The 26,445-nt window shown below is 38.3% G+C and overlaps 3 protein-coding genes across 3 annotated transcripts; 2 read left to right on the top strand and 1 right to left on the bottom strand.

Annotated features, from left to right (window-relative positions):
• Positions 1-1,476: 1,476 nt before the first annotated feature.
• On the top strand, positions 1,477-8,385 carry LOC131321844 (phenylalanine--tRNA ligase, chloroplastic/mitochondrial-like). The gene is made up of 10 exons (XM_058352808.1): positions 1,477-1,787; positions 2,416-2,606; positions 4,783-4,989; positions 5,088-5,205; positions 5,351-5,427; positions 5,963-6,142; positions 6,521-6,565; positions 6,822-6,926; positions 7,266-7,379; positions 8,083-8,385. Exons 1-10 carry the CDS (start codon positions 1,574-1,576, stop codon positions 8,131-8,133), a joined length of 1,302 nt encoding a protein of 433 aa, XP_058208791.1. The 5' UTR covers positions 1,477-1,573; the 3' UTR covers positions 8,134-8,385.
• Positions 8,386-11,554: 3,169 nt separating this feature from the next.
• On the bottom strand, positions 11,555-14,662 carry LOC131321848 (ubiquitin-like). Its single transcript, XM_058352811.1, has 3 exons — positions 14,497-14,662; positions 12,789-13,042; positions 11,555-11,813 (listed from the first exon to the last, which is right to left on the bottom strand). Exons 1-3 carry the CDS (start codon positions 14,587-14,589, stop codon positions 11,702-11,704), a joined length of 459 nt encoding a protein of 152 aa, XP_058208794.1. The 5' UTR covers positions 14,590-14,662; the 3' UTR covers positions 11,555-11,701.
• Positions 14,663-16,776: 2,114 nt separating this feature from the next.
• Positions 16,777-26,190, top strand: LOC131321849 (nucleolar complex-associated protein 3). The gene is made up of 14 exons (XM_058352812.1): positions 16,777-16,927; positions 17,563-17,872; positions 18,942-19,111; positions 19,216-19,424; positions 20,204-20,412; positions 20,524-20,626; positions 20,785-20,948; positions 21,356-21,494; positions 21,945-22,121; positions 22,218-22,354; positions 23,630-23,959; positions 24,948-25,087; positions 25,185-25,282; positions 25,583-26,190. The coding sequence occupies exons 2-14, from the start codon at positions 17,718-17,720 to the stop codon at positions 26,084-26,086; spliced, it is 2,535 nt and encodes an 844-aa protein (XP_058208795.1). The 5' UTR covers positions 16,777-16,927; positions 17,563-17,717; the 3' UTR covers positions 26,087-26,190.
• The last annotated feature ends 255 nt before the right edge of the window (positions 26,191-26,445 follow it).

Raw genomic sequence — 26,445 nt, forward strand, 5'->3', positions numbered from 1 at the left:
TTTCTATTAGTTTCGGTTCGGGATGACGTTTGGGTTCTCAATAAGTAGGATTTGAGTGTTGATATTGATTTTGTTGGAAAATTGTGAATGAACTTGGGTGACCATGGCACAATCCTCCAAGGCTCTTGGCTGTCCCGATCGAGCCTCATCAATTTCCCCTATTCATCGCTTCATTCCACAAATTAAAGTCTAGGCAGTAGGTGAAGGGTATATTTCTGGATATATATAGAGCCGTCCTATTTCAGGTTTCTTTATAAGTTCACGAAATCCGTATATTATGAGATATTGTTCTTAGTGAGAGACAGACAGACGTTGAGTCAGTTCGTGAAGACTGTTCACAGAGGTATTTTCGTGAATTGTGATTTTAGGCAGGTTATTATAAAAGATAGATGTCGATTCAACCTTAACACCGTTTATTAGAAACGAATCTATTTTAAGAATATTATGTGAAAACACATGATTCGGTTCGAGTTTTGTATCTCATTTTAATTCGATTGTAATCTGTAATTTGTAATTTCTGTTATTAATGAAAATGTATTCTGAATTCATGTATTGTAAAATGTACAGTACTAGTGTATGCCCGTGCCTGAAGGCACGGCTCGAAATTGGTTTTGAACAAATTATCCAGTTTTGTCCCTCTACCTTCTTGAAGGCCTTGGGCCCCATTCGCGAGATTTCAACTACGCAAAAAAGAATAGCTCCAGTATATCCACAAGTTAACTTGAATCAGCACATAAACAAACTAACAACTATATCTACAAAACCAGTAACAATTAAAGTTTGCTAGACCATTTTGTTAAAATTACACACCAAAAACATCCCAAAAACTAATCCACGAATTAAAATTAATGTCGAGCGACTGAATCTCTCCAATTTTTGCTTTGGTTCATTTTTTTGCTTTTATATCCAGAAAAGCTACGTGCACAGCATGCTGTGCACAGCAGCTGTGCACAGATCCCGTTCTCTTCCGCCTCGGGTCGCACAAAGATGATCGGAGCCGCTCATGTTGTTCAAAATATGTTGTTTAAGGTTTCTGTAAAAAATGAGCTTCGTTCAATGTCGTTAAAGACGTTAACAAAACACCCAAAATCACTTCAGAATTTAGGCCTAAATTCTGAAGTGATTTTGGGTGTTTTGTTAACGCCTCTAACGACATTGAACGAAGCTCATTTTTTACAGAGACCTTAAACAACATATTTTGAACAAAATGAGCGGCTCCGATCATCTTTGCGTGACCCGAGGCGGGAGAAAACGGCCGCTGTGCACAGCCGCTGTGCATGTAGCACAGCTCTTTTATATCCACCAGGGGAGTCCACACTAACATTTTCCTTCCTTCCTTCCTTTCGGAGAAAGTCCTTTGTGGGCTAACCCAATTCATTTTAGTGGAACCTCGTTTGAATTTGAAATAAAAAAGGGCCTAAAAGAAACTAGACCGGCCCGTCAATTACCCATGAGAGAATAATAAATACATAAAAAACTCATCCCACATCCAGGCCTTGTTTGCTGAAATCAAAAGTGTTATCCAAACAGGTCGGATTTGTCTCCGCCCGCTGCTTCTAATCTCACCCTTTCGATGGCTTTCTCGTTTGCTCAATCCACCTTCTTCTCAAAGCCCTCTCTTTTCCTCCATAAAAATGGCTTCAGAAGCTTCGCCTTTTCCCTTTCTTTCTCCCTCTCCTTTTCCACTTCTGCCGTTGTATCTTCGGACAAGATTCCCCATCACAAGTGGAGGCAACCAGTTGTGGCTTCAGTTCTTGAGCTCGGTGGAGTTAAGATTGCTAAAGATGGTAACTTACCCACTTCCGAAATTGTATTTTCGTGACATATTTCCATTTTTATGTTTGTAAACCGTATGCAATGAGAATCCTGTTTATGATGGATTTCAATTTTTACCATCTTGGTTTGTTACATTTTGATTTTTTTTCTGTTTTGCAATTTGGCTTTCTGGGTTGGACGGAAATTTTATGTTTTACTCAGTAGCCAGTCCTTGGTTGGTCGAAATTTGAGTTGTTATTATTATTATTATTATTTTTTTGGGTGGGGGGTGGTGGTGGAATTTGGCTATCTGGTTTGGACTCAAATTTTGTATTTTAGTAGACAGTGCTTTGCTGGTTAAATTTAGTTTGATATTTTTTTGTTTTTTTTTTGGGCAATTTGGCCTTTAGGGAAATTGGTATCAGTTACGGCCTTATGGGTATTTTCTGATCAGATTCATACTTTTCCTTTTACATCGTATTGAGTGGCAATTTATTTCATAATTCAAAGAAATAATGTTTACTTGCCAGTACTCCAATTTCCTTTAGTTCTAAATATTTCATGAATTGAATATTTGAATTGAAGTGTTTGGTCATTGGAGTTGGTATTCGAAGGAGTTTTTTCTGCTGCTAATTTTTTTTTTGGCAATTGAATGTGCAGATGTGGTGAGGGATGACCCGGCAAACAATGTTCCAGATTCGATATTTACCAAACTTGGAATGCAACTTCATAGGAGGGACCATCATCCAATTGGTATTTTGAAGAATGCAATATATAGCTACTTCGACACCACTCACTCGAATAAATTTGACAAGTTTGATAATCTCTGCCCAATTGTTTCTGTTAAACAGGTACCACCTATGATTAACTAAGGAACTTTAATAAAAAACACCTCTCCCGTTTACTTGTATTATTCCTTGGTGACCTTGTGTTTCTCTTTATTCTTCAATTTGCTAAGGTCATGTTTGATATTACCTATGTTGTGCTATGGCTATCAATATTTAGTACAAGATTTTTGATGATTGTGCTCTAAGTTCAAAGTCGAGGAGAGAATAGCTTTAGCTGTGTGGGTGCCACAAACTTAAGTAGGGTCTTTACCCTTTGACCTTTAGTTGTAAAGAAAGATTAGTATGTACTTCTCTTTATATGCTAACTACTAATAATGCAGTTTATATCAGTAATGTGTTGGAAGCAGAAGATAGGTATGCATAATGGAACCATGACCTAAGTTCCATCAAGTAGAACTATGACAGGCATACATATCAAAGCAAATTAGTCACGAAATATCAGTGATTTTAAGTTCGTCCTGCAAATGGTTGAGATGGCTCATCTATACAGATATGGGGGGCTGAGATCAATTATGTAGCATGAGGAACTAGATTAAGCATATCAATTATGATTCCTCTTTGAGTTCATTCTTTGGAAGAAATATGAAATCATTTGCAATATGGAATCATATACTTCTTACATATTGGTGGCATTCTTAAATGTCTTTTTCCCTTGAACCATAAGTTTGTTGGTGACTTGGAACAATTTGCATTCCACCATGGCCAACGTCAATGTGGCTTCTTGTGCTATGTGGATTGAGAACAGGAACATAGTCTGCTAGTCCAACATTTGACACAATCATTGCAAGACACTAAGGAGTTTTTGGTTTGGCTTAAAAAATGGAAATAACTCTAATGTCATCATTGTAATGCTAATTGGAGAAGTGTGAACTATCCAAAGTAAATAATATTGGATGGTTCTCAGAGTATCATGTCGAAGTATCAAATAGGAAAGCACAGGAAAATTAACAGAACAGGTTTTTTGTTTTGATAAGTTAGGAAAGTGAATGTCGCACTGTAAACTAGGACATGATAAATTTTCAAGCCAACTGTCAATAAGGTACAAATCCCTTCTTCTTTGTGCATTTGATTGGCTGCAAGAAAAATGAATGCAATAGAGGAAAGTGTTGGGTGGGCACAACCCAATTACAATCAAATACAGTGGAAGAATGGAAGAAGAGAGAGCGAAGACAGATAAGGAAAAGGTAGAAATCAACCACCACCCAAAGCCCACCACACCTAAACAAAAAAATTCAGCAAAATTTAGCCAACTTCATGAGGTGCTTTCTCCACTATCTGACATGGATTTCCATAGATATCCACCAGCCTTACCTGTAGCAACATTTGATGTAATTTGCATATGCTTTTCCTTGAATTTGTTTCTTTATTGTTCTTTGAAGAAGTAATCCACTAAGGTTGGCATCCGGTGTGGAGAAACCTTACACATGAAATAAGAGGGAGGGTCTTGAACTAGAACTTGTTTCATATATTCTAGACATATCTTACATGGAGCATAACTTAGAAAATCAACCCCCCCAAAAAAAAGGCTTCTTAGAAAGAAGTGGAAGTCTCTCCAAGGGGGCTTCTTCAGGGAAATTCTGACTCGAAAATGTAGCACAACCACCATTGGTTCAACTAACAGTGCTCAACTTGCTTGTATTCCCACCATCTGTTTATTTGTTCATCCTGGGGAAACACTTGGAAGTAGCCAAAGTGTGAAAAATTATTTCTGAACTAAAGTCAGAACATGACATCAATGGTTGACATGTAAAACTTGAGGACTTGATTTTGGCACCATAGGTTCGTAGCAGACTGAAATTACTTTTCCGTTTTGGTCAAGTAATGTTTCGTTTTCAAAATTATTTGAATCTATTGTGATTTGGACTCTCACTTATTGTGTTAAATCATTATTAATTGATGGTGTTTGTTGCAGTTGAACGTATGTTCTTGCATGTGTATCCCTTTCCTTTCTTTCTTTTTCATTGTTTTGCGTACGGACTGCATAAATCTTATATTCAAGCTCAAAGTACCAAGGAGATGTTAAAGCCCCATGACTAGAGGCTGGAGCTATCAAATTATAGGCAAGATGAGAGTTCTTTTGGCTTGATTTCATATTCGATTTTATTGGCAATTGGGTTTTTTGTCAAGCATTTTCTGTGCAGTGTTGTGAGTCTTGTGACAGAAGGTATCCTTTTTGCAGAATTTTGATGATGTCTTGGTGCCTGAAGATCACGTGAGTAGGAGCTACAATGATACATATTATGTGGACTCCCATACGGTCTTAAGGTGCCACACGAGTGCACATCAAGCTGAGCTACTGAGGAAGGGGCACACCCATTTTCTCGTCACAGGAGATGTTTATCGTAGAGATTCTATCGACTCAACTCATTATCCCGTATTCCATCAGGTTTCTGATCCTTCGTATTGGCAATCATGGTTTTCAACTCAATAACATCTTCAGTTTTACTCTTTATATGTCAAGTGATATGTGTGCTGACAGTGCAGATGGAAGGCTTTCGAGTTTTTAACCCAGAAGACTGGGAACCATCTGGTATGGATGACACGTCTTACGCAGCTGAAGACTTAAAGAAGTGCCTTGAGGGTCTGGCACGCCACTTATTTGGTAGGGTTGAAATTGAAGCATGACTTGTACACTTAAAATAGCACATCTTTTGGTTGTTTTCTTAGCAATTAAATAGGCATGTGCTGGACTGCTGGAGCTACTATCTGTTGAATCCCCCCAGCTGAAAATCTTTTAAAATTTTCAGGTGCTGTGGAAATGCGCTGGATTGATACTTACTTTCCATTTACCAATCCGTCATTTGAACTTGAGATTTATTTTCAGGTTTGCCTTAGCCATTCTATTTCTTCTTTTTATTTGTCCATTGCATATGGTCGTTTTTTCATTTGTTTGTGCATTTTTTAACGTGTTTTGTTTTCTACATTTGAGATTTCTTGAACTATGTTCTTGCTGCCCCATACTTCCCTGGGCACTCTCTTCTAAGCATTTTTTACCCCCATTAGTTCAAGAGTTGTATAAATGGTGAACACACCATTCACATATCTTCCAGAAACCACCACCTGCGGTATGTGTTGAAACCACTGAACTCCTTCGGTAACCACGTCATTGGTCGTGATCATGTGTGTATGATACCCACGGCTCGTACATGAAAGCATCTCTTCAGAACGTTTGTGTTATCCTTGCCTTGACTTCACTTTTGTTGGAGTAACGTTGGCATTCATTTTGAAGTGTGCGTAAATGGTTGGAATGGCTTCAAGCTGTGGCTGCTTTTGATTCTAAGTCAGTTATTCGAAATATTGGCTTATGTTATCATTAACACCTTATGTAACTTATAATAAACTGGTTGAGTCTTTGATAGGATAAGTGGTTAGAAGTTCTGGGCTGTGGAGTGACAGAGCAGGAAATACTGAGGAGAAATGGTAGAACAAATAATGTTGCTTGGGCTTTTGGACTTGGCTTGGAGCGGTTAGCCATGGTCCTATTTGACATTCCAGATATTCGACTTTTTTGGACAACAGATGAGCGGTTCACCTCTCAAGTAATTTCTGAGTTGATTAAAACTACTTTGCTTCATTCTTTCCTACTTGCTTGCATTTTTGCTGATACTCCCTCCGTCAGAATTTATTTGCCATTGTCATTAATCCCGACATCTCAAAAAATCAACTAGATTTTGTAATTTGATATTTTTATTGGATAATTTGGGATTTGGAAATGTTTTACACGAATGACATTATACTGCCAAAAGGACAAACAAATTGGGAGGGAGGGATTCTTAAATTTCTTTTGAGAGAATTCGGTAGGAAATTTTGACTTCCAAGGGCTGTTAACTCTAACCTTTTCGTAACCGGATTTGTGATTGTTGTTGCTTCTATTGTTGTCTCTGTCATCATTGATTGTACTATTTGTCGTTGCGTAGTTCTCAAAAGGCCAGCTTGGTGTAAAGTTCAAGTCATTTTCGAAGGTATGGATGGCGTTTTTTTAATGAATGATCGCAGATGATTTTCCGAATGAGTACTTCATTGTTTGGCTCCAACATTTCAAAATGTTATATGATTTCCAGCTGAAGTGTCTCTCTTGTGGGCCTAGATGCCATTGTATGCTCTTGGCAAAGATTCTCGACATACGTTTGTTCTATTTTGTTGAATTTAAACTTCAGTTATTTATTACACCTATTGCTGCTTCTCTATCCCTAAAAATAGAAGATATTTCTGTTTCAGTACCCTCCTTGTTACAAGGACGTGAGTTTCTGGATTAATGGTTCATTCACTGAAAACAATCTTTGCGAAGTTGTTCGTGGAATTGCTGGAGATCTGGTGGAGGAGGTACGTGCTTGGATTGTGTAAATAAGACTTCTCCCAGAGCAGTGAAACTGTTTGGTGCTTCAATAATCATATTTTTCTAACTAATTAAAAGATTCATTATATCCAGAAATTTGAGTTCCTCGTTGAATGATTGATAAATTAGTGCTTTCTTCAAGTCTGGAACTTTGTACTCAAAGTAACTGTTTTTTAATGCTTAGCTGAATGCAGAGCAGGACATGGCATGTAATTGTTAGTACTTGTTACGATTAGAAAGGGGGTGAAAAAAGCTGAAACCTAGAGTCAATAACAATATATAGTTTCGGGTTGACTAAAACAGGCAAGTTCATCTTTCCATGCCAGGTGCGACTGATTGACAATTTCACCAATAAAAAAGGAAGGACCAGTCATTGTTACAGGATAGCATATCGATCCATGGAGCGTTCTCTTACAGACGAAGAAATTAATGATTTGCAGGTATTTTCTTGGATCTCTGCATTTGGCTCTTTTTTTTTGGGTAAATTAGATCACATTTTATGCCAAAACCAACTACAGGTGCTAAAAAGCATACCCCATAAAACCAAAACAAAAACAAGACAGCCACACCATGAACAGCCTAACAACTCCTGGGCTAAACTCTGCCACAAAACAGAAGCCTAAACTCAGACTCAACATCAAAACAAAACACATTACACTAATGAGAAAACTTTTGGGGCGATATTCCATTCCAAACATAGCAACCTGTTTTCGGCTCTTGTTTACTCTGAGGTATCATAACTGTTAGACTTGTCCCACATTCCTCATCTAAGCCATCCAAGCTTGGTTAATAAATTCTATAGGCTACTCCACCTATTGCCAATTGGTTGTAGGTTGGAACCCTGCAAGAAATCTAACATGGTATGAGAGCTAGGTCTTAGGTGGCTTCACCTCTCGTGGGAAAGTCTCGGTCATCTCTATCGCTTGAGTCAGTCAGTCAGCTCCTGGTCAGTCACCTCCACGTGCATCCGGGCTGCACGTGAGGGGGAGTGTTAGACTTGTCCCACATGGCTCATCTAAGCCATCCAAGCTTGGTTAATAAATTCTAGAGGCTACTCCACCTATTGTCAATTGGTTGTAAGTTGGAACCCTCAAAGAAATCTAACAATAACCCTACTTTTCTTTTGTTTTATTATGGTTGCAGTGGAGTGTAAGAGACCAGGTGCAGACCAAGTTGAATGTGGAGTTGAGATGACTGTGCTGGTGTAGGCAAACCAACGTTGTGACCTCCATCTTGTAAATTTGTTCAACAATTTTTTTGTGTTGCATTTGTCATTTCATCCAACAGTCATTCACATCCCCAATACCATTTTCTTCAACTATGTTAGGATTTGATATAAAGCCAGCTTTCACGTGAATTTTTTTGGAAATAAGCCCGTGAAGAATTCGGATACATTAGAAAAACCCATACAAGTGTTTCACAGTTATGTGAGCTATGGTTATCTCTGATTTCCCTTGTTTTGTAACGGTTGAAAACCACAGAAACCTTCCCGTCAAAGGTGGGATGAATCTCATTTACACAACTTACATCCCTCTAGGAAGGATGCTTGAGAGCTTCTCTCTCTAGAGAGAGCTCTCCTTCTTTTTCTTTCTTTTTCTTCTCAGCCGCTCCCCTTTCCGATTTTCCCCTCCCGCTAGTCGGCTTCCCCTTTCTCTTTCCTCTGATGTTCTTCTCTCCTCCTACTCTCCCACCTCCATGGATGTGAGATGGGTGAGACTTTCTCCTTAGGGAGGGTAGATCTCCCATTCTCCCCATCATTTTTTGACTCAGGCACCAGATCTATGGAACTGGATTTTGGGACCATGAGTAGTTCGGCAGTGGCATCTGCGGTGGGTTCAACTTTTCAGTCTGCGGCGGCACGAGCTCAAGTTGGTGCAGCCGGTCATCTCAAGAGTTGCTCTTCCCATACCTTGTCTCTTCCCTTGGTCTCTCCACCCACCTTCACGAGTGTGATTGATGGGTCCGGCCCCAGCTTTTGGTTCCATGTGGTTTTTTGTTTTTTTGTTTTGTTTTAGTTTGTTGTTTCTTGTATTTTCAGACAGGTGGTGTCTTGTACTGTTTTTCGTTTTAATATAATTGGGATTATCTTGCTCGTAAAAAAAAACGTTACATCCTGTCCTACCCTCCGTGTGTAGTTTTTGATTTAGTTTAAAAGCTAGGTTACATGGACTCAGTTGTCGTGTGCATAAGGGTCTTAGGTATCCGATATTGGTTATATCTAGTTGTCATGTACAATTAGATTTATTATTCTTTAAACACTTATAGTAATTTTAAGGTAAAATGATGTTTCTACACTAACAGTTAGTGTTTTACCGGATGAAATGTTACAATTTTATTCATGTATGCATGTCTGTGCGCACTTATACCAGCACTGTTGTAGCTTGTTTCCTGACTTCCTACATATTCCCTTGGATTAAAAAAAAAAATATGTGCACCTGGCACGGGTGTTTCTTATTCGAAGTTGATCCCTCATGTTGATGATGTTCCGGATGCAAGGAAAGAAGGTGCTGCAACTATAGCTACCGGAGGCTCTGGTACTTATCTATTTTTAACAATGCTACCCTTGCTTTTGTGCTGCCTATAGTAGTATGAATCCCCCATACAGGGACTTTGTTTGCTATGTCTACCGACGCTTTCTTTGCTTATCCGGCTTCATCCTCCTGATCTATGATTTTGTTTTCCACCAGGAAGACACCGATTGAGCAGGTCTGAGATAGAAACTTAGAGTTGAGATTGATGTTGCTTAAAAAGTTAAAATAGTAATAAGTGGTTATTGAAAAGGTTTAGGCGATTTACCCAAAAAAAAAGGTTTAGGCGATTTTGTGTATTTCTGTTTGTTATTTACTTTAGCTTTCATTTTTGTGTGTGTTTTTGAACACCAAAGGGTTGGAAAATTCAAAGAGCAGGCAGCATTTCAGTATTGTTTTACTCCAATATTTTTGCACGAATGGTTAAGCAGTCAACTAGCGAGTAGTTTGTGCGCAACGTAGGCCCATTTTATTGCGATGCATAATTTGTTAGCAAATTCAATGCTTATGAAAATACTACTTCAATGATATATATGCCAAATCCAAACAAAACAGAAAAAAATAAGATGAAACGCATTGGGTATTCTTTTTGAAATAAAGATTGAAAAAATTCTAAATTGGCAACTTCCCAACTAAAAACATCCACAATGGACAAGAGTTCTTGAACAACACATCCTCATATTTTCAATTGATCAATTCCGTCTCTTCGTCCACTTTCCGGATCCTCCATCATGGGTTATTTTTTTGGCGGATCCATCATCATCATGTCTTTAGGATCAGCATTTTTCTCATATTCCGGTTCTTCCGAATTCTCATTCTCTTCAGCCTCTTCAAGTTCGGCTACATAGCCAGGCTCCTGTGGGTTAGCTAAGGGTTGTTTTGGATTAATAATCCTTTTGGATTATCAAGACAAGTACTCGAGCGTGTTATAATTGAGCTAGCTAATCAAGTTGAATTAGTGAAAACGGCATGAATACGTCCTATTAAAGAGATGATAATCCATAAAACAACTAGTTGGAAGGATTTCTTAGTAAAAATTATTGCAACATTTCGAGAAAAGCTGATCCCACTGAGGATAAGTACCACCAAAGACCAAACCAATAGCTTCCATTCAAGCTAAGCACAAGGATTGGGGAACGGGGACTAATTAAACATGTCAATTAGCCAGCTATACAACAGAAAAAAGCCACGCAATCAGGCAAGGGTTTAATTAGTAGGAGATCTTTACTTCATGCTGATCAAAGCACAGTACGAGAAATAGGCATAGTTTAGTGAATTAGACAATGGGAAAGATTACAATACACACCCCTTATTTGAGTGTGTATCATATGCACCCCCAAAATATTATGAATTATAGAGAAAATATTACGAATCGTATTGCTAAAAAGTTACGAATCGTATAAAGGTTATGAGACACACCAAAATGTTATGAATCATAATGAAAATTTTACGAATCGTACTGCTGAAAAGTTATGAATTCTAGAACAAAAGTAACGAAACACGCTAAAATATTATGAATGAATCATAAAATATGTGCATGTGGTACAACTTTTTAAGGGGTGTGTTTGTAGACTTTCCCTTAGACAATTATCATAACTGAAATTTGAGATGAGGTTAAAAATATAAAAGCTAAACGAAACACTTGATTTGTCAAAACCTTGTCATTTTAAATGCCAAGAACAATAAGCCATGCCTAATCTGTTCTTTCACTTGATTTTGCATGTGGTCGATCCTGAATGTGTCTAAAAATCAACAAAAACACTATTTGAATCAGTAATCTTCAATGCGTAAGGGCATAGCACGAAGCGAAGATTCGCTTCGTAAACAAATGGGTCAGTGACTAGATAGACACGGTAAGGTGGAAGGCGCTTTGAAATAAGTGCTTTTACCTATCTTTCATTAGTCAAAAGACTTATTTAAGCTAGCTCAAAGGTCACAAGTATACCTGGAAAAAGTATACAATCAGCTGAATTCACAACATTAGCAGAACAGTCAAATAGACCTGGTTCCGCACAAGAAGATACTGGAGTAATAAAGAATGAGGAAAGCTGCTTTCGAACTTATGGACCATGGCAAGAGTACTCAATGGCTAATGAAGAGCAACTGATTCATATTTGGTATACCAAAAGTTTTCTGGTCTATTGAGACCGACATGAATTTCAATCATTCATCGCAAAACCAGTATAGAATCAAAGCTCAGCAAGTTCATTTTCCTAACATGAAAAAAACAATATTTAGAGACAACCACCCCTAAGCGCAAGCACCAGATGAATTACAGAGCCACCCTCTAGGTTATAATCTTTGGCTGTTTTGTCATCTGCAAGCTGTTTTCCAGCATAAATGAGCCTGCACAAAGCAGTTCATGTTCAAAGTATAGAAAGGAAAAAAAAAGTTCCAATATGCAGAATAAACACATACAAACAGGGAACCACGAGAAATCAGCAGCAAATTTCAATGTGCATGCCTTGACAGTCGATCTAAATGCATGAAGACCGTGAGATAAATAAATCATTCAAATAAATTAAAATGAATCTTCTCAAACAAGGACGGAACCAGGATTTCTTTAATGCAGGGGTCGAACTACGAACAACAAGATTTTAAAATTTAAAGGTTCAGAAATCTAAAGGATTTAAACGTCTAAATAACGCCAAATACGAAACACAATATCCAAGTGCTCTTAACAAACAAAAAACAACTAGAAGGTGAAAAAATAAAAGTTTCTCAATGCGTTACCTCAACCATGTATCAAAATGGAATGCGACGCTCCTTTAGATCCTTAAAGTTGTCGACGGTACCAGGATTTCTGTTAGTATTTTAGTGGTGGGGGCCATCCATGTGTTTTGTTTTATTGAGTCACGTGAGATTGAAGACAAGGATTGTTTCCAGTTTTTGCCACCACTTGGGGGGCCACCATGTTGTCCTATATATTAAAAAAAAAAAAAAACTGAAACAACGGGGTGGCCATGGCCCCCATATGACCATTGGTAGATCCGTCATTGTTCTCAAACCATATGCAGAACATGCAGACATACGATTATGATGGTACCATTTTACAGTAGCTCCTCCCCTTAATTCTCAATCAGAGTTTCTTAGGAATTTACAAATCCAGCAGATAATCCATTGCCATGTCACGTAAATAAAAAATAAGCCTAAAATAGCTTGGCTATTTCAAGCAAAAAGCACAGGCCATGTTGCGAGCCAGCTGCATGGTTAATTAGGTGGAATATGGGTCTCACAAACTAAAGACTGAAAAAGTCAGAATAAGTTCGTATAAGAGGTGTTTGCCAAAGGAAAAAAAGTTCGTATAAGAGTAAAACATACCTTTGCTGGGGAATTCCTTCTTGTTCCTCGACCCTTTCCTTGATTTGGTCAATGGTATCAGTTGGTTCAATATCAATTAAGATTTCTTTTCCAGTAAGAGTATTCACCTTAATCACGGTTCCTCCCCTGAGCCTCAAAACCAAATGAAGTGTTGACTCCTTCTGGATGTTGTAGTCCGCAAGAGTTTGGCCATCTTCCAATTGTTTACCAGCGAAAATCAATCTCTGTTGATCAGTTGGAATGCCTTCCTTGTCCTGGTAAACACACAATTTTAGTCTTTAGCTAAACACGAATGCAGCAACTCATGGAAGACCACAAAATGATGTACAGTTCCAGACTCTAACTCCCTACAGCAGGGAAGGAAGGGAGGCATAGGGAACCAAAACTAGGTATTACAGAGGTTATAATCATGTAAAGATTAAAGGCCTTGCAATCATTCCCAAGAGCTAAGGCGCCTCTTACTTTTCTTTCTTCCCATTCTCATTATCTCAAGATAAGGAGATATGTTGCTTAATTGAAGGGACCCATGCATGAATTGCACAATTTGTGAGCAAGTCAAGTCTGTAGAGCTTGAGTTAACCAAACCAACCTTGAACAATACCCTAGCAGATCAGTGGCTTGTTTAACTTGCTAGCCTCACAAGCTTTGAAAATTACAGGCACAGCTGCATGGCGAAATCTCTCAATGGGGTTGGAGGTGGGAGGGGTAAAGATTGTTCCCGACCTGCACCCGACTTAATTATGTATAACTAACAAACCGATAGGTATTGCAAAAACAATTGGCCTTGGATGGCAAAGGTCACAAACAGATCATTTAGCAGATTTCGACAGCTTGTCTCCCACACCGATCAAGTTGAACGGAAAGACTACTTCTACTTATGATTACCCATGCAACATAGATAACCATAGTTAGCTAAGTTGAGAGTCCTGAATAGTGGTCGTTGTAATTGCGTACTTATAATGCAGGGTTATGCAGTTCATTGGGATAAAGATGGTTCTGTTTAGGTGAGTTAACAACTTTTCGGAAGTAGTTTGATTGTTAGTGTTTGTAAGGAAGATCAGCAGGAGTTCGTAACCATAAATTAGTTTGATTTCACGTGTTACTTAGCTAAATTGGAAGACATAGCAAGAGTGTCTTATCAAGTAGGATTAACATAGGAAAATCAGAGAAGGAAGACAGGCAATTGGGTCACTCTCGCACAGTTGCGTATTACAAGATAACTGAAAAAAGAGAGAGTAAAAAGAAGCATCAAATTTCCTGGAACTACGATTTTACTAGCTCAATCAGCTCGACAAGCCTTTGGCCCAGTTAGCTAAGTGGATTCATTTCAATTGATTGACCACGAACTTACGAGCAGTCTAGCAGAGAGGGCTAAGGTCGTATCCAGTTGGCAATTACAGAAGGGCAAAAAGTTATCAGACCAAAAAAAGACCTTTGGCTCCTAGCTTGGCTTAAACGCCGAAGAAACACTTACAATTACCTTGATTAGTGTGAATGGGGTTCTAGATTACTGCGGTTTGATTCTGATCAGATTCACTATTCGAAACCTAACATATACTACCAAAATTAGTAACCTTAGAGTTACGCAGAAGAATAAAAGCGGTAACTAGCAGTGTTCCTATTAGGAACGTACACACTAAACGGGCGCGCGCGCACACATGCACACAGGGAGGGAGGGAGGGAGGGAGAGAGAGAGAGAAGGAGAAACCTGAATCTTGGCCTTAACATTGTCGATGGCATCGCTTGATTCGACTTCAAGAGTGATTGTCTTCCCAGTTAGGGTTTTCACGAAGATCTGCATGTTTGTTCAATCGTAGACACTTTGTGGAAAGAGTTCCTTTTTTCTTTTTGGGGACAAAAGAGCCGAGCTTTTTGGACTATCTCAATTCTCAACTCCACCGAATATATAATACTGTGAGAATATCGATTCCCTTCCGAATTAGGATTGGCGTGGCGATCAAGTAAGAATAAAACAATTACTGGATCGATCAAAATAGAATTACGATTGGCGTGGCGATCAAGTAAGAAGGATACAATACTCCCTCCTAAGATAAAGACTAATTCACCTAGGATAGGACCGATCATGGAGAAGTAACACTAAGCTAAGGAGTGGATAACTAGATGCGCCAATAAGACTACTCACGTGGACTTTCACCTCTCAACTAGTTGATATATTGTCGATAATCAAATTCACAAGTCACACCTCCAGAATGAGAGCAAACCCCTCGATAATGAGCAAGATTTTTGCACTTTGTGAAGAAAGTTGGAAAGACAGTTTTGACATTATCACAGTCTTTTAAATTATGCATAAATGTGAAATAAAGGGTTTTGTATATGAGTATCAAATCTGCATACCATCCGATTGCACGATAAAAAGTTACATAAATAGTTGCATCACCAAAACACATATAGATTGACTGACCATCGATAAAATATTTTTATTCACACTATTTGGTTGTTAAAAGAAAGGAGAGGGATGATTATTGTTCCTCTACAAAGGCAATGCCGATCGGTTGTTTGTAGCAACCCTTGCCAAAACTAACAAATAGCGAATTATGAGTACAACATTTGTTTTCGAACTACATTGCATGTCTCATTTTGCGATTGCAAGTGATAGTACCAAAGTCCCTTGTTGAGCTAAGGTTACTGTTTTTGATATGCTTGATATATATTCCAGTTCAAGTAGCTAGTGAGAGTTGATTTAAATTAAATTAACCAAATGCAGAGTTATTTTTAAAGCTGCTCGTTAATTTTTTTTATTTATTAAATTTGAATAATCATTTGACTCAACTCGTGCATTTACAATCTTTCTATTTATGTTCTATGTCCCTACATTTCGAATTTTAACCTTGCTACTTATGAATAATTGATTACACCAAGATAAGGCTCTATTGGGCCAATTTCATTTCGAACCTAAACTATATTGTAAACCAAAATATGAAAAATTATCCAGGTAAACCCAGGGAGCCCACCATAATTTTACCTTTGATAATTAACCGATAACTACACTGATAAACTATATTGGTTGTTCAACGCGTCTCCACAAAGTGAAGAATTTGAATCGCGGTGTTGGTCTTGGGATTGCACGCAATGTTGGGCACAACAGATCCTCTCATTCCCATATATTTGTAGACTTGGTAAAAATAAAAGGGATTTATTAGACAGGGAGAATAAATATTTTAAATAGTGTTTGGGACGTGAATACGCAGAATAACACTTTTCTTTTTCATTGGTTGTAGGTTCATCTCATAAAATATTGAGCCAACTTAGCAGTAGCTGACGCAAGATTGGTACGTACTTAGCAAGGGGCCCGCCCAACCATATATAGTTACTTCTACGTTGACAACAATAATTGTACTAATTCATAAATGTATATTGTTATTTGGTAGGTCTAAATGTGTATACACATAACGATTATTAATTTAACGCACGATATAAAAATGATAGATAACTTGAAATTATAAGGAGTTTTTTTCCCATACATATATACTATAATACTAATTTTATGATATATTTTTAACCGGAACACTTGCAAGGTTCAATATTCAATAGCATCGAACTTTTCAAATTAACCTGAAAAACTAGTACCATTGAAGAGAACATATGTAGTTGTACAAGGGCCGGTCACCCCTTTGGCCGCCTCTTAACTAACATTATGCATGAAAATTCACAGAAATTGATGGCGAATGTTGAATATATATGTTTTGCGAAGTTTTAGACTATTCGCTTTGGATTTTTAGAGCCAACTTCTCTCACTGTGTATGGTCCTCCCCAGGTGTTAATAAAAACCGAAAAACCGAACCAGTCGAAAAACCTGAAAAAAAGTAACAGTTTGGTCTGGTTTTAAATATGAACCAGTTCGGTTCGGAGTTTTTTTAGGCTAATGTTGGTTTCGGTTCCGGTTTTGTTGGAAAAGAACCGATTTCGAACTGAACCGGGTTTCATACACGGCTACACGTATTAGCCCTACAATCTCTCTCTCATTTCAGTCGTTCCCAGCCCACGACTTCCATCTCCTGTTCAGTCTCGTCTCTCACAATCTCATTGTCTCTCTCCATCGCCTCTCCATCTCTCCCCCCATCGTCTCTTGCCTCTCGGACTCAGTCTCTCAGCATCTCTCCATCATCCAAAATCACAAGGTAAACTACTAAACTTAAGCTCTGCTTCTTTATACTGTTATTATTATACTCCGTATATATGTCTCGATTTAAGCATGTGTCAGATTTTTGAAACCCTAGAAGATTTTTGGAACCCTAGAAAATTTCAATAATTTAAACCGTTTCAAACCAGAAAAACTGGCTGAAACCAAATGAAACCGAACTGGTCCAAACCGAAGTTAAATGGTTTGATTTCGGTTTGAATTTACGTAAACCCATTACTTCGGTTTCGATTCCAAAAATCCCAAAAACCGGACCGAACCAAACCGTTAACACCCCTAGTCCGACATCTGAGTTACTCCCTCCGTCCCGGTTTATTTGTCCTCTTTTTGACTTTTTAAGAACGTTTGACCTCTCAAAAAATTGTCTATAATTTTCAATTCGTAATGTTTTTAATATGCAATATGAATCTTGTTTGATAGATCTCAATTAGTTTTATTATACAAAATCTTCAAAATCATAAAAAATGTTATAAAATGTAAGATATAAGTATATTTTTGAAAGACACGAATTTCGACGATTGGACAAACAAATTCGGACGGAGGGAGGGAGTATAGTACAGGGGCACTTTTGCAATTTTCATCGGCTTAACCAAACGTGGAAAACAAATGGCCTAGATTGCTCTAGCGTATCCAACGGATGAAACCGCTTTAAGGCATCAGGCCATTAAACCCTAAGAAAGGCTGAAACACGGAAAGCTGAGGAACGAGAATCGTGCGAAGAAAAAGGCTTAAACCCCAAACTCTAGCAGCTTTGGAATCGAGCAAAGACAATGGGGAGAAAGCAGAAGATAGTACTTCCACCTGAGCTGCCGCCGGAGATTTCTGAGGACGAGGTTGAAGTATCCGACGAGGACTTGCAGTTCGTCAACGAGAATCTGGACTACGCTGGCTTCGTCTCCAATCTGGACACTCATTCCATTACCAGGTTTTCAATATTTTTAACTTCAGTTTCACATATCCTTTCGTCTTTTCTGTATTTGTATCTGTTTGTTTGTTTGTTTGTTCTGTATTTTTTATGGTTAGCTTTGGTTCATAAAATCGGTTCTTGCAACAGTAACAAATGTGTGTGTTCTGTACCGCGACGGCGAGACTTGGATTGGAATCGTCTAGGGTTTAGTGAGAAAAAATGTACGAAGGATAACTCTTCAGTGCCTATTCCAATCCTGCCATCGACCATGATAATACAATAAATTTGCAATTGAGATGGAACGGGTGGAAAGTGTTATAGCAATACTGTAATGACATTTTTGTTCGGCCTTCGTTTGTATGATGTTTGTATCCAGTGCTCAAAGGTCCCACTCCACATAAGTTAGGGTCTTCAAAGGAAAGGTGGTAGGTAGAGTGAAGTTGTGTGTTGTTCCACCGAAAGCCATAAAACCTTTTTTGATATCAGGTGTTCAGGCAAGCTTACACGCACCTTGACTCTCATTCGACTTATTTTGTGGTTGTGGAAGAGTTCTGCAATTGCTACTTTATTTAACCTCAAGTCGCTTGCTTAAAGTGAAATAAACATGTTGTATCCACCTAAACTTGGTTGGAGTAAAAAAAAAAAAGGGAAGTATATTGCAAAAGAAGGTTTGTTTAGTGCGGATACTCATTTGCAATAATTTGATGCGGGAACTGAACTTACAGTGTTTGCTCTTTCTGTGGTTGGAAATGTAGTTTCCAATTGGTTTAGAGTATTATACTTTGGAGTCCATAATTTAAGCAAATTAAGGTAGGCATTCCTTGATCTATTGGAAGCTGTTTATTTGTGTATATTAGGTTGTATATTTAGTGCATTTAATTACTGTAATTTCACTATTAGTTTCTAAGAACCATGCTTTTTGTAAATATTCCACTTAGATTATTGCAACTTGATGCTTCATGTATGCATTAATGACATGGGGGTTATCGTGTTATCAATTTTTGTTTCTTGCTGTCAAAAGAGTTGTTACCTCATTATGGGCTTACACTTGGATTAAATTTCATTAATTTGTTTTGTACTTTGAAAGGCATGTTAGTCGTGTTGCTGATGTAAAAGAAGATGCTTTGGAGGCTCTATATGAAAGGAGATCAAGGAAGAATTCATTCGAGAAGGAAAAGGAGGAAAAAGGGCTTGAAGTTGATCGTGTGGATGCCCTTCCGGTGAAGACATTGGATGGAAAACTTTACTACAAAACAAGTGTGCTCTAGTTCTCTTTTATTTACTCTTTCCATCATTTCACTAGCGCGTCAATTATAGTTGGTTGTGAAGGCTCATATGTTTTATTTTTGGTATTTGCCCAGTGCCAAAGACGTCACAAAAGTCTGAAAATGCAACAAATGGAGAGGACATCGGTGACAATGAAGCTGATGGTGTGGACAAAAGTTTCTTCAAGTTGACGAAAGCTGAAAAGCGGGCAAAGCTAAAAAGAACGAAAAAAGAGGAAAAGCAGCAGGCCAAGGAGGTTGCTAAAGTGGAGGAAGTGCAACAAACCCCTCAAGCTGAAGTGCTGGTACTTATCCTAGCTTGTTGCTAATCATTCTTATATTGCTACATTTGTAACAGGTTGATGCAGCCGTGTGCACGTGCAGAGACGCAGACAAAAATAGAGAAGAAGAAATGTGGATAGAGAAGGAGAGATGCATCATAGATGCTTTGTTTCCACATCTTTGAATTGCTGTGTGCATTTAGGCTGTTATACGATGGCTAGGAAAGTATCTTGAAGTGCTCATATTTGCATGTGCATGTTAGATGCTTCGTTTCCACATTCAAAAGGTTTAGAAAGGCATTCATACTACGATGGTTATGAAAGTGTCATGAAGTATTCTTATTCCCCTATGCATGTTAGATGCTTAGTTTCCACAATTTTCAATTACTGCGTACATTTAGGCTGTTTCACGATGGTTATGACAGCTTCTAAGCTTATGCGTTGTTGATATTTGCTTTAAAAAATATGCCTTTTTCTTTATAGAGAATGATGATTTGGTCTCAAAGTACTGAGTTCTCCCAGCTTTGATTTGAAATTCCTCTGGACATTACTTTTCGTTATTGCTCATGCATTGGATGTGCTTAATGTTTTTTACTCTCGCCACATGGAGCCTTGTATTGATGATAAGGAATTTGTTTGAAACATAGCTTTTTCATTTTTATTTGGTTGTATCCGACAATTGGTTCTTACCAACTTGGTTGCGATTTGTCCTTTTTGGTTTGGGTACTTTGCTTTCAGTCAAAGAAGTTCTCCTGAACTCCCTTTTTGTGTAACTGGGTCTGGTGTTCTTTTACTTTCAATAGGCTGAGGTGGAAAAGGAGCTAACAGCTGAAGAAGCCAATAAAAGAAAGAAGTATAAACTTGCAGAACTTGGAACAGCACTGCTCATGGATCCAGAATCCAACGTTAAATCTCTTAAAGAGATGCTGCAAATCTCAAAAGATGAAGACCATTCTGTAGCAGTCCTTGGGCTAAAGTCTTTGCTGGCTGTTTTCAAAGACATTATTCCTGGGTAAATTTTGTTTAGTTCCTCACTGTTTCTTGTGCAGTGTTCTTTGAACTTGTTATTGTTCCTCTTTGCATGACACTCCAAGTCCTTTACTTTTTTTAACGCGTGCCACAGCTATCGTGTTCGGCTGCCAACTGAGAAGGAGCAGGAAATGGTTGTTTCAAAGGCTGTTAAGAAAATGCGGTTCTATGAGTCCACCCTTCTATCTGCATACAAGGTTCGACTTGGCACTTCTTGTAGTTAATATGGAGTGTTGATGTTGATTTTAACTTTGGACTGTAGTTAATATGGAGTGTTGATGTTGATTTTAACTTTGGTCCCTAGCTTTGGTATTTGGTACCTTGTCTTGAATTTTTTCCTGATGTACGTATGCAGGCATACTTGCAGAGGTTGATAGCCTTAAAACAGAAGGCCTCATTTCAGCGTGTAGCTATTCGTTGTATCTGTACTCTGCTAGATGCAGTTCCCCATTTCAACTATCGCGAGAGCTTGTTAGCTGCTGTCATTCACAACATAAGCTCCCCAGATGATGTTGTAAGGTTCTGATATATTTTTATCTTTAATACTTTCTTTTTTCATTGATAATCAGGGCTTAATTGGGAAAACATGATGGAAAGTTGTTTCTGTTTCATCATCTGAGTTTTAGCATCTTTTCTCATGTATGTTTTGATAGAACGATATGTATGAGACTGATGTCACTGGTTTGCACTAGCTTCCAAGTGTGGAATCCAGCATGGTATACAAACTAGATATTTTAAGTAGCATGATGTGGTGAAACTGTCATTTTTCTTGGGGTATCCTATGAGGTGGGGCTGGTGTGAATAAGTCAGATATTGGGGTGACAGTGGATTAAAGTTCTTTCTTCTTCTCGGTAGAATTGTTGCACTTATTTCCAGCATGACCAAATCTTTTTCTGGGTAAAGATGTGTCTCCCATTTGGTGACAGGAAACTCTGTTGTGCCACTGTAAAGTCACTTTTCACCAATGAGGGAAAGCATGGTGGTGAGGCTACAGTGGAGGCTGTGCAATTGATTGCAGAGTATGTGAAAGCTCATGATTGCCAGTTACATCCTGATTCCATTGAGGTATTGGATTCCCATTCGGTTGCTGGTATTTTAATGTTCTTGCCTCCGTTTCTGTCTGTAACTTAAACAATTGGCTTGGTTTGCATGATTTAAATTAGACTTGGAGGAATAAAATTTTGAAGTGTTGAGTTGAATAGGGACCTTTAGAGTTGAAGTACATTATATCCGATTGTCATTTAAGTGTTAGGTTCTTTTTCTTTATGTTTTTTTTTTGTTTACTTCAGTCTGTTAGCCTCTTCATTTGCCGCGTGCGAGATGGGATTGCGTGTTGTGTGCATGTGTGTGTTAGCTTGATATTCGTGTTTGGCCATTTTTAAACAATTTAAGCCTTTTGGTACAAATGTTTATTTAATCATATTCTAGAGGGGAGTTTTATTCATTGACAAAGCCATTCACTTATAATTTATTTGTCATTGCTGTCTTCACTTATCTTTCTTTGTGCTTTCTCAGGTTTTAATGTCTTTGTCTTTTGATGAGGATCTTGGGAGGACTGAAATGTCGAGTGCAAATAATAAGGTACAAAAAAAGAAGAACAAAAAGGGAAAGAAATTTGAGGAGCCTAGTCAATTGCAAGAGAATGACAAAAAGAAAAGTCGAAAGGAACTAATGTCACAAACAAGAAATGAGGTATTGACTCGTCCTTTGAAGTTTCATCTTCTTGATGTTGAGTAGTCTTCAATTCACTAATTCTGTGGCATAAAGATTTCCTAATGTTTTGCACAGGTTGATGCTGACTTTAAGGCTGCTACATTTGCCCAAGATGTTAGGGAGCGGAAAAGTATGCAGTCTGAGACACTTTCTGCTATATTTCAGACATTCTTTCGTATCTTGAAGCACACTATGCATACAATCGCAGCCAGGTATCTCCCAACCTTGGCATTTGCTCCTTTTCCATTTACGAGCAGAGCATGAACTTGGTAACAGAATGACTATTCATGGTTGTGAACATGTAAATTTGTAAAAACTCAAAAGGGGCAATAGTTTTGAAAACCACACGAGTCTGAGGAATATGATTTACGCTAATCTAAGCACTTAATGTCTAGTTGTACAAATGTGTTAATGGTAGGGTTTTGGTAGTTTTGAAGTGCGGCTGGGATTTGCTCGTTTAAATTGGTTCCAATGACGAGATGCTCAGAACTGAGATTAACAAATGTTTTGAGAAGCTGAGTGCTGTGAAGGAGATTTCCAACCATATTTGGTTGACACTTGGCTTAGGTTCCCGAATCGTGGGATGGCCAAACGTGTGCAAATGGATTTCCCATGCAACAATGAAGACAAGAGGAAAAGGATATCTTGTTCCTCTGCCAACTGTTTTTTTGGGTGACTTGTTCTAGTACCACGTTTACAATACCTAACTGTCTATACTAGTACTTTTCTCATAGTTAAGTTTTTCCCCACCCTACCATCTGTGTTATTGGTGATCATTCCATACTAACATACAGGAGGCAAAAGATAAACCATAACCCTATGGAAGACGACAAAATCACTAAAATCACAAAACTTTGCAACTATGATTGGTCCAATGAGCTCACCTCCTTAAATCTTGTTCTTCATTACGAATTCTTTTTTCCAAATAAAAAGAGGGAATCAGAGTATCTTGATGAAAAATTGGGTCTTAGAAATTGGAGAAATAGGTGTGCCGTGCGCTCGTTTAGAATATAGTGGCCCTAAGTTAAAGATCCTGTAATCAGCTTAAAGCACTGAAGCCTCTTCTTTCTTTCCCTCTTCTGCGACTCTTGGAGTAATCCATATGTTGCTGCGCAGCGTCCAAATTTTGTGGCTCACACTGCGTCTTTTTGCCCCTTCGAAATCTGTCTCGCTCTCTGCCACGTGTCCTTTCTAGCCTTCTAGCTAAGCTGTATCCAGCTACGTGTCCTTAGACGTGGAGGTAGCTGTGCTTCTTTCTGGGTAAGCTTTGTTAGTTGAGTAGAAACTCAAGTAAGGTTAACGTAACAAATGAGGGTTGACGAGAAAATGGAAAGAAAGAAGGAAATTATATATGCCTCCTTGGGCTCCATTTGGATCTTGATTGTTCGTTAATCAATGTTTCACATTCTGTTAACAGAAGGCAAGTTTTTTCGTTTCTTATCATTTCTCTGTTTCTAGGTTTCTGCTCATTTTCCTTTCTTGTTCAGATCTGAAGGGATTTCAAATTCATCAGCTGGTGCTTCTGGGGGTCACCCACTGCTTGCTCCTTGTTTAAACGGAATTGGAAAATTCTCTCATCTAATTGACTTAGATTTTATGGGGGATCTCATAAACCATTTGAGAAAGCTTGCTGGGGGAGGCAGCAACTCAGATGGTTCTCCAGAGAAGTTTTCGAGACAGTTGTCTGTAACTGAACGACTGCGCTGTTGCATTGTGGCCTTTAAAGTGATGAAGAACAATCTTGATGCCTTAAATGTTGATTTACAGGACTTCTTTGTTCAGCTTTACAGTATTATGCTTGAGTACAGGCCAGGAAGGTTGGTATCAGTCCATTCCAAAATCGCATTTTTTTGTAGTAGTGGAATTTTACTTGCTGCTTAATATTTTGTGGCTTGAAATCTATGCATCCATGTTCCTTTTACATTTTTTTTTTTGATTGGCCATCTTCCTTTTACTTGCTCTTAGGTTATCTGAAGTCTCTCTCTCTCTCTCTCTCTCTCTCTCTCTCTCTCTCTCTCTGTGATAAGATTGACACTGTTGTAGTTCTTCTGACATCTTCATCTCTGTTTTGTTTCTCAGTAACCTAATTTCCTATCCTTCCCCCATGGCAAAATTGTTAGAATTCTGTTGGCAAGCTAATTGTTAATGAGGTCCTTACTGTCTCTTCTGAAATGTTCTTACAAACTTACCTGACTTCTCTTACAGCAGAAGAGAGGTAGCTTGGAGCTACAAACTGGATGAATCTTAGTTATTTTCCTTGTAATTTAAAACAGTTTGTTATGAACATTAATACCTGATTGGAGTGCATCCAACCAAATTTTGCCCATACTACTGGGTTGTCTGCCAACCTTTTGATCTTTATTGGATCAGTATGAACGTAGATCTTGCACATTTTCTGTTCGATCTGCTTTCCCATGAAGTTCCTATAAGACATTAACTCTCTATCACGAGGGTTAAACTCATTAAGTTTCCCCAACTTATACTTGTTCCCACTTTCTCTCATTTTTAGTTTCACGATATATATATATATATATATATATATATATATATATATATATATATATATATATATATATATATATATATATTCTTTTACCGCTGCTACTGCTGGTGTTAAGGTGGTGGGGAAATGTGGAGTTCATTTTCATTGGACAACGGAAAAGCCCAAAAATTTATTTTTACGATGCAACTGATATTTTTAGGATCTGCAGCTTATTGCATTAGCACATATTTGAAGAGATTATGTCCTTATTTCTAAATGTGAAGTGCAAGATGGCTACTTCCTTTACACGGTTGTTGAAACAGGGATCATGGTGAAGTGTTAGCGGAGGCTCTGAAGATAATGTTGTGTGATGATAGACAACATGACATGCAACGGGCTGCTGCATTTATAAAGCGATTGGCTACATTTGCTTTATGCTTTGGATGTGCCGAGTCCATGGCTGGTATCTTTACTAACGTGCAATTCATACTTAAACTATTTGATTACCCCCTTTTGGGTGTTCTGTGTCACCCCTTCCGTTTCTATTGGAACTCTTGCAGCATTGGTGACTGTAAAGCATCTTCTTCAAAAAAATGTCAAGTGCCGGAATCTGTTAGAAAATGATGCTGGAGGTGGTTCGGTTTCAGGCCCCATTGCGGTAAGCTTTCATACTACGTTTTAATAGGTAGAGATTCCCTTAGGCTGTGTTTTGGTCATGATGGATTGTTTTGTGATTTCTGGAGTGTAAAGAAAAGAGGAAGAACAAGATGCTAAACATACTTTTTAGTTACCTCTCACTTTCCTTTCTCTTGGTAAACTCATCCGACATAGCCTTGGGCCGGCCGAACGTATGTATTGATTCTATTGAATTGAAGTGCCTAAAATGCTTGCATTAGAGTTGTGGCCCTTTGTTTTGATTTCCCAAGCTCTTATTTTTGACCATTTTAATCGCATGCAGAAGTATCAGCCTTATGCCTCTGACCCAAACCTTAGTGGTGCCCTTGCTTCAGTTCTTTGGGAACTCAACCTTCTCTCTAAGCATTACCATCCAGATGTTTCGACACTAGCGTCTAGCATTTCAACCATAAGCTCTGCTCAGAACCAGGTTTACCACTCCAATGTGACCCCTCAACAAGCTTTCATGCAGTCATCGCTTGAACAGGAGTTGTTCAACCCGAAGACTGACAAAGAGAAAGCTAATCTCAAAAGGAAAAGAGGAAGTGGGTCTTCCATGCCTAACGGTAGCTTGACAAATAATGATGTATCAAGCACGATTGATGAAGATATGGTGAAGAAGAAACTTTCTGAGCATTTCTTGCTTGTTCATGAAATAAGTGAAACGATGCGTTTGAGGAGGGAGCTAGATCATGTAACCTCGTCCCTGAAATTATACGAACAGTATAAGAAGCAAAAGGAAACAAAGAAAGATGGCTCGAAACCAAGGAAAATGAGAAGATCTTAGCCTTCATTTGATTCTTCTGTTTCCAGTGAAATTTTGGATGTGTCTTGAGTTATTGAGGTTCTTTTGAATGTTGTGGTTGATTCATAGTATTGTTTTCTATTTCCTCTTTTTGGCAAATTTCTTCTCCTTTTTCTCATTCGGGGGGCGGGGGGGCGGGTTTATAACTTTTGATTCATTTGTTAAATGGATTTTGCAATCATCACTGGAAGTTCTTTCTTGTACGTATTTGAAGCGTTGGAGAGGAGGAGTTGAACCCTGGAAAGTTGAGGGGATAATGGAGAATAATTTAATTAATGAAAAAAATCAAGAAACAGACAGCCTAGCCAGCCGTTTGATAGCATATTCATCATAGGTTCTGG

Source organism: Rhododendron vialii, chromosome 4a, assembly GCF_030253575.1.
Source record: "Rhododendron vialii isolate Sample 1 chromosome 4a, ASM3025357v1".
NCBI classification, from domain to species: domain Eukaryota; kingdom Viridiplantae; phylum Streptophyta; class Magnoliopsida; order Ericales; family Ericaceae; genus Rhododendron; species Rhododendron vialii.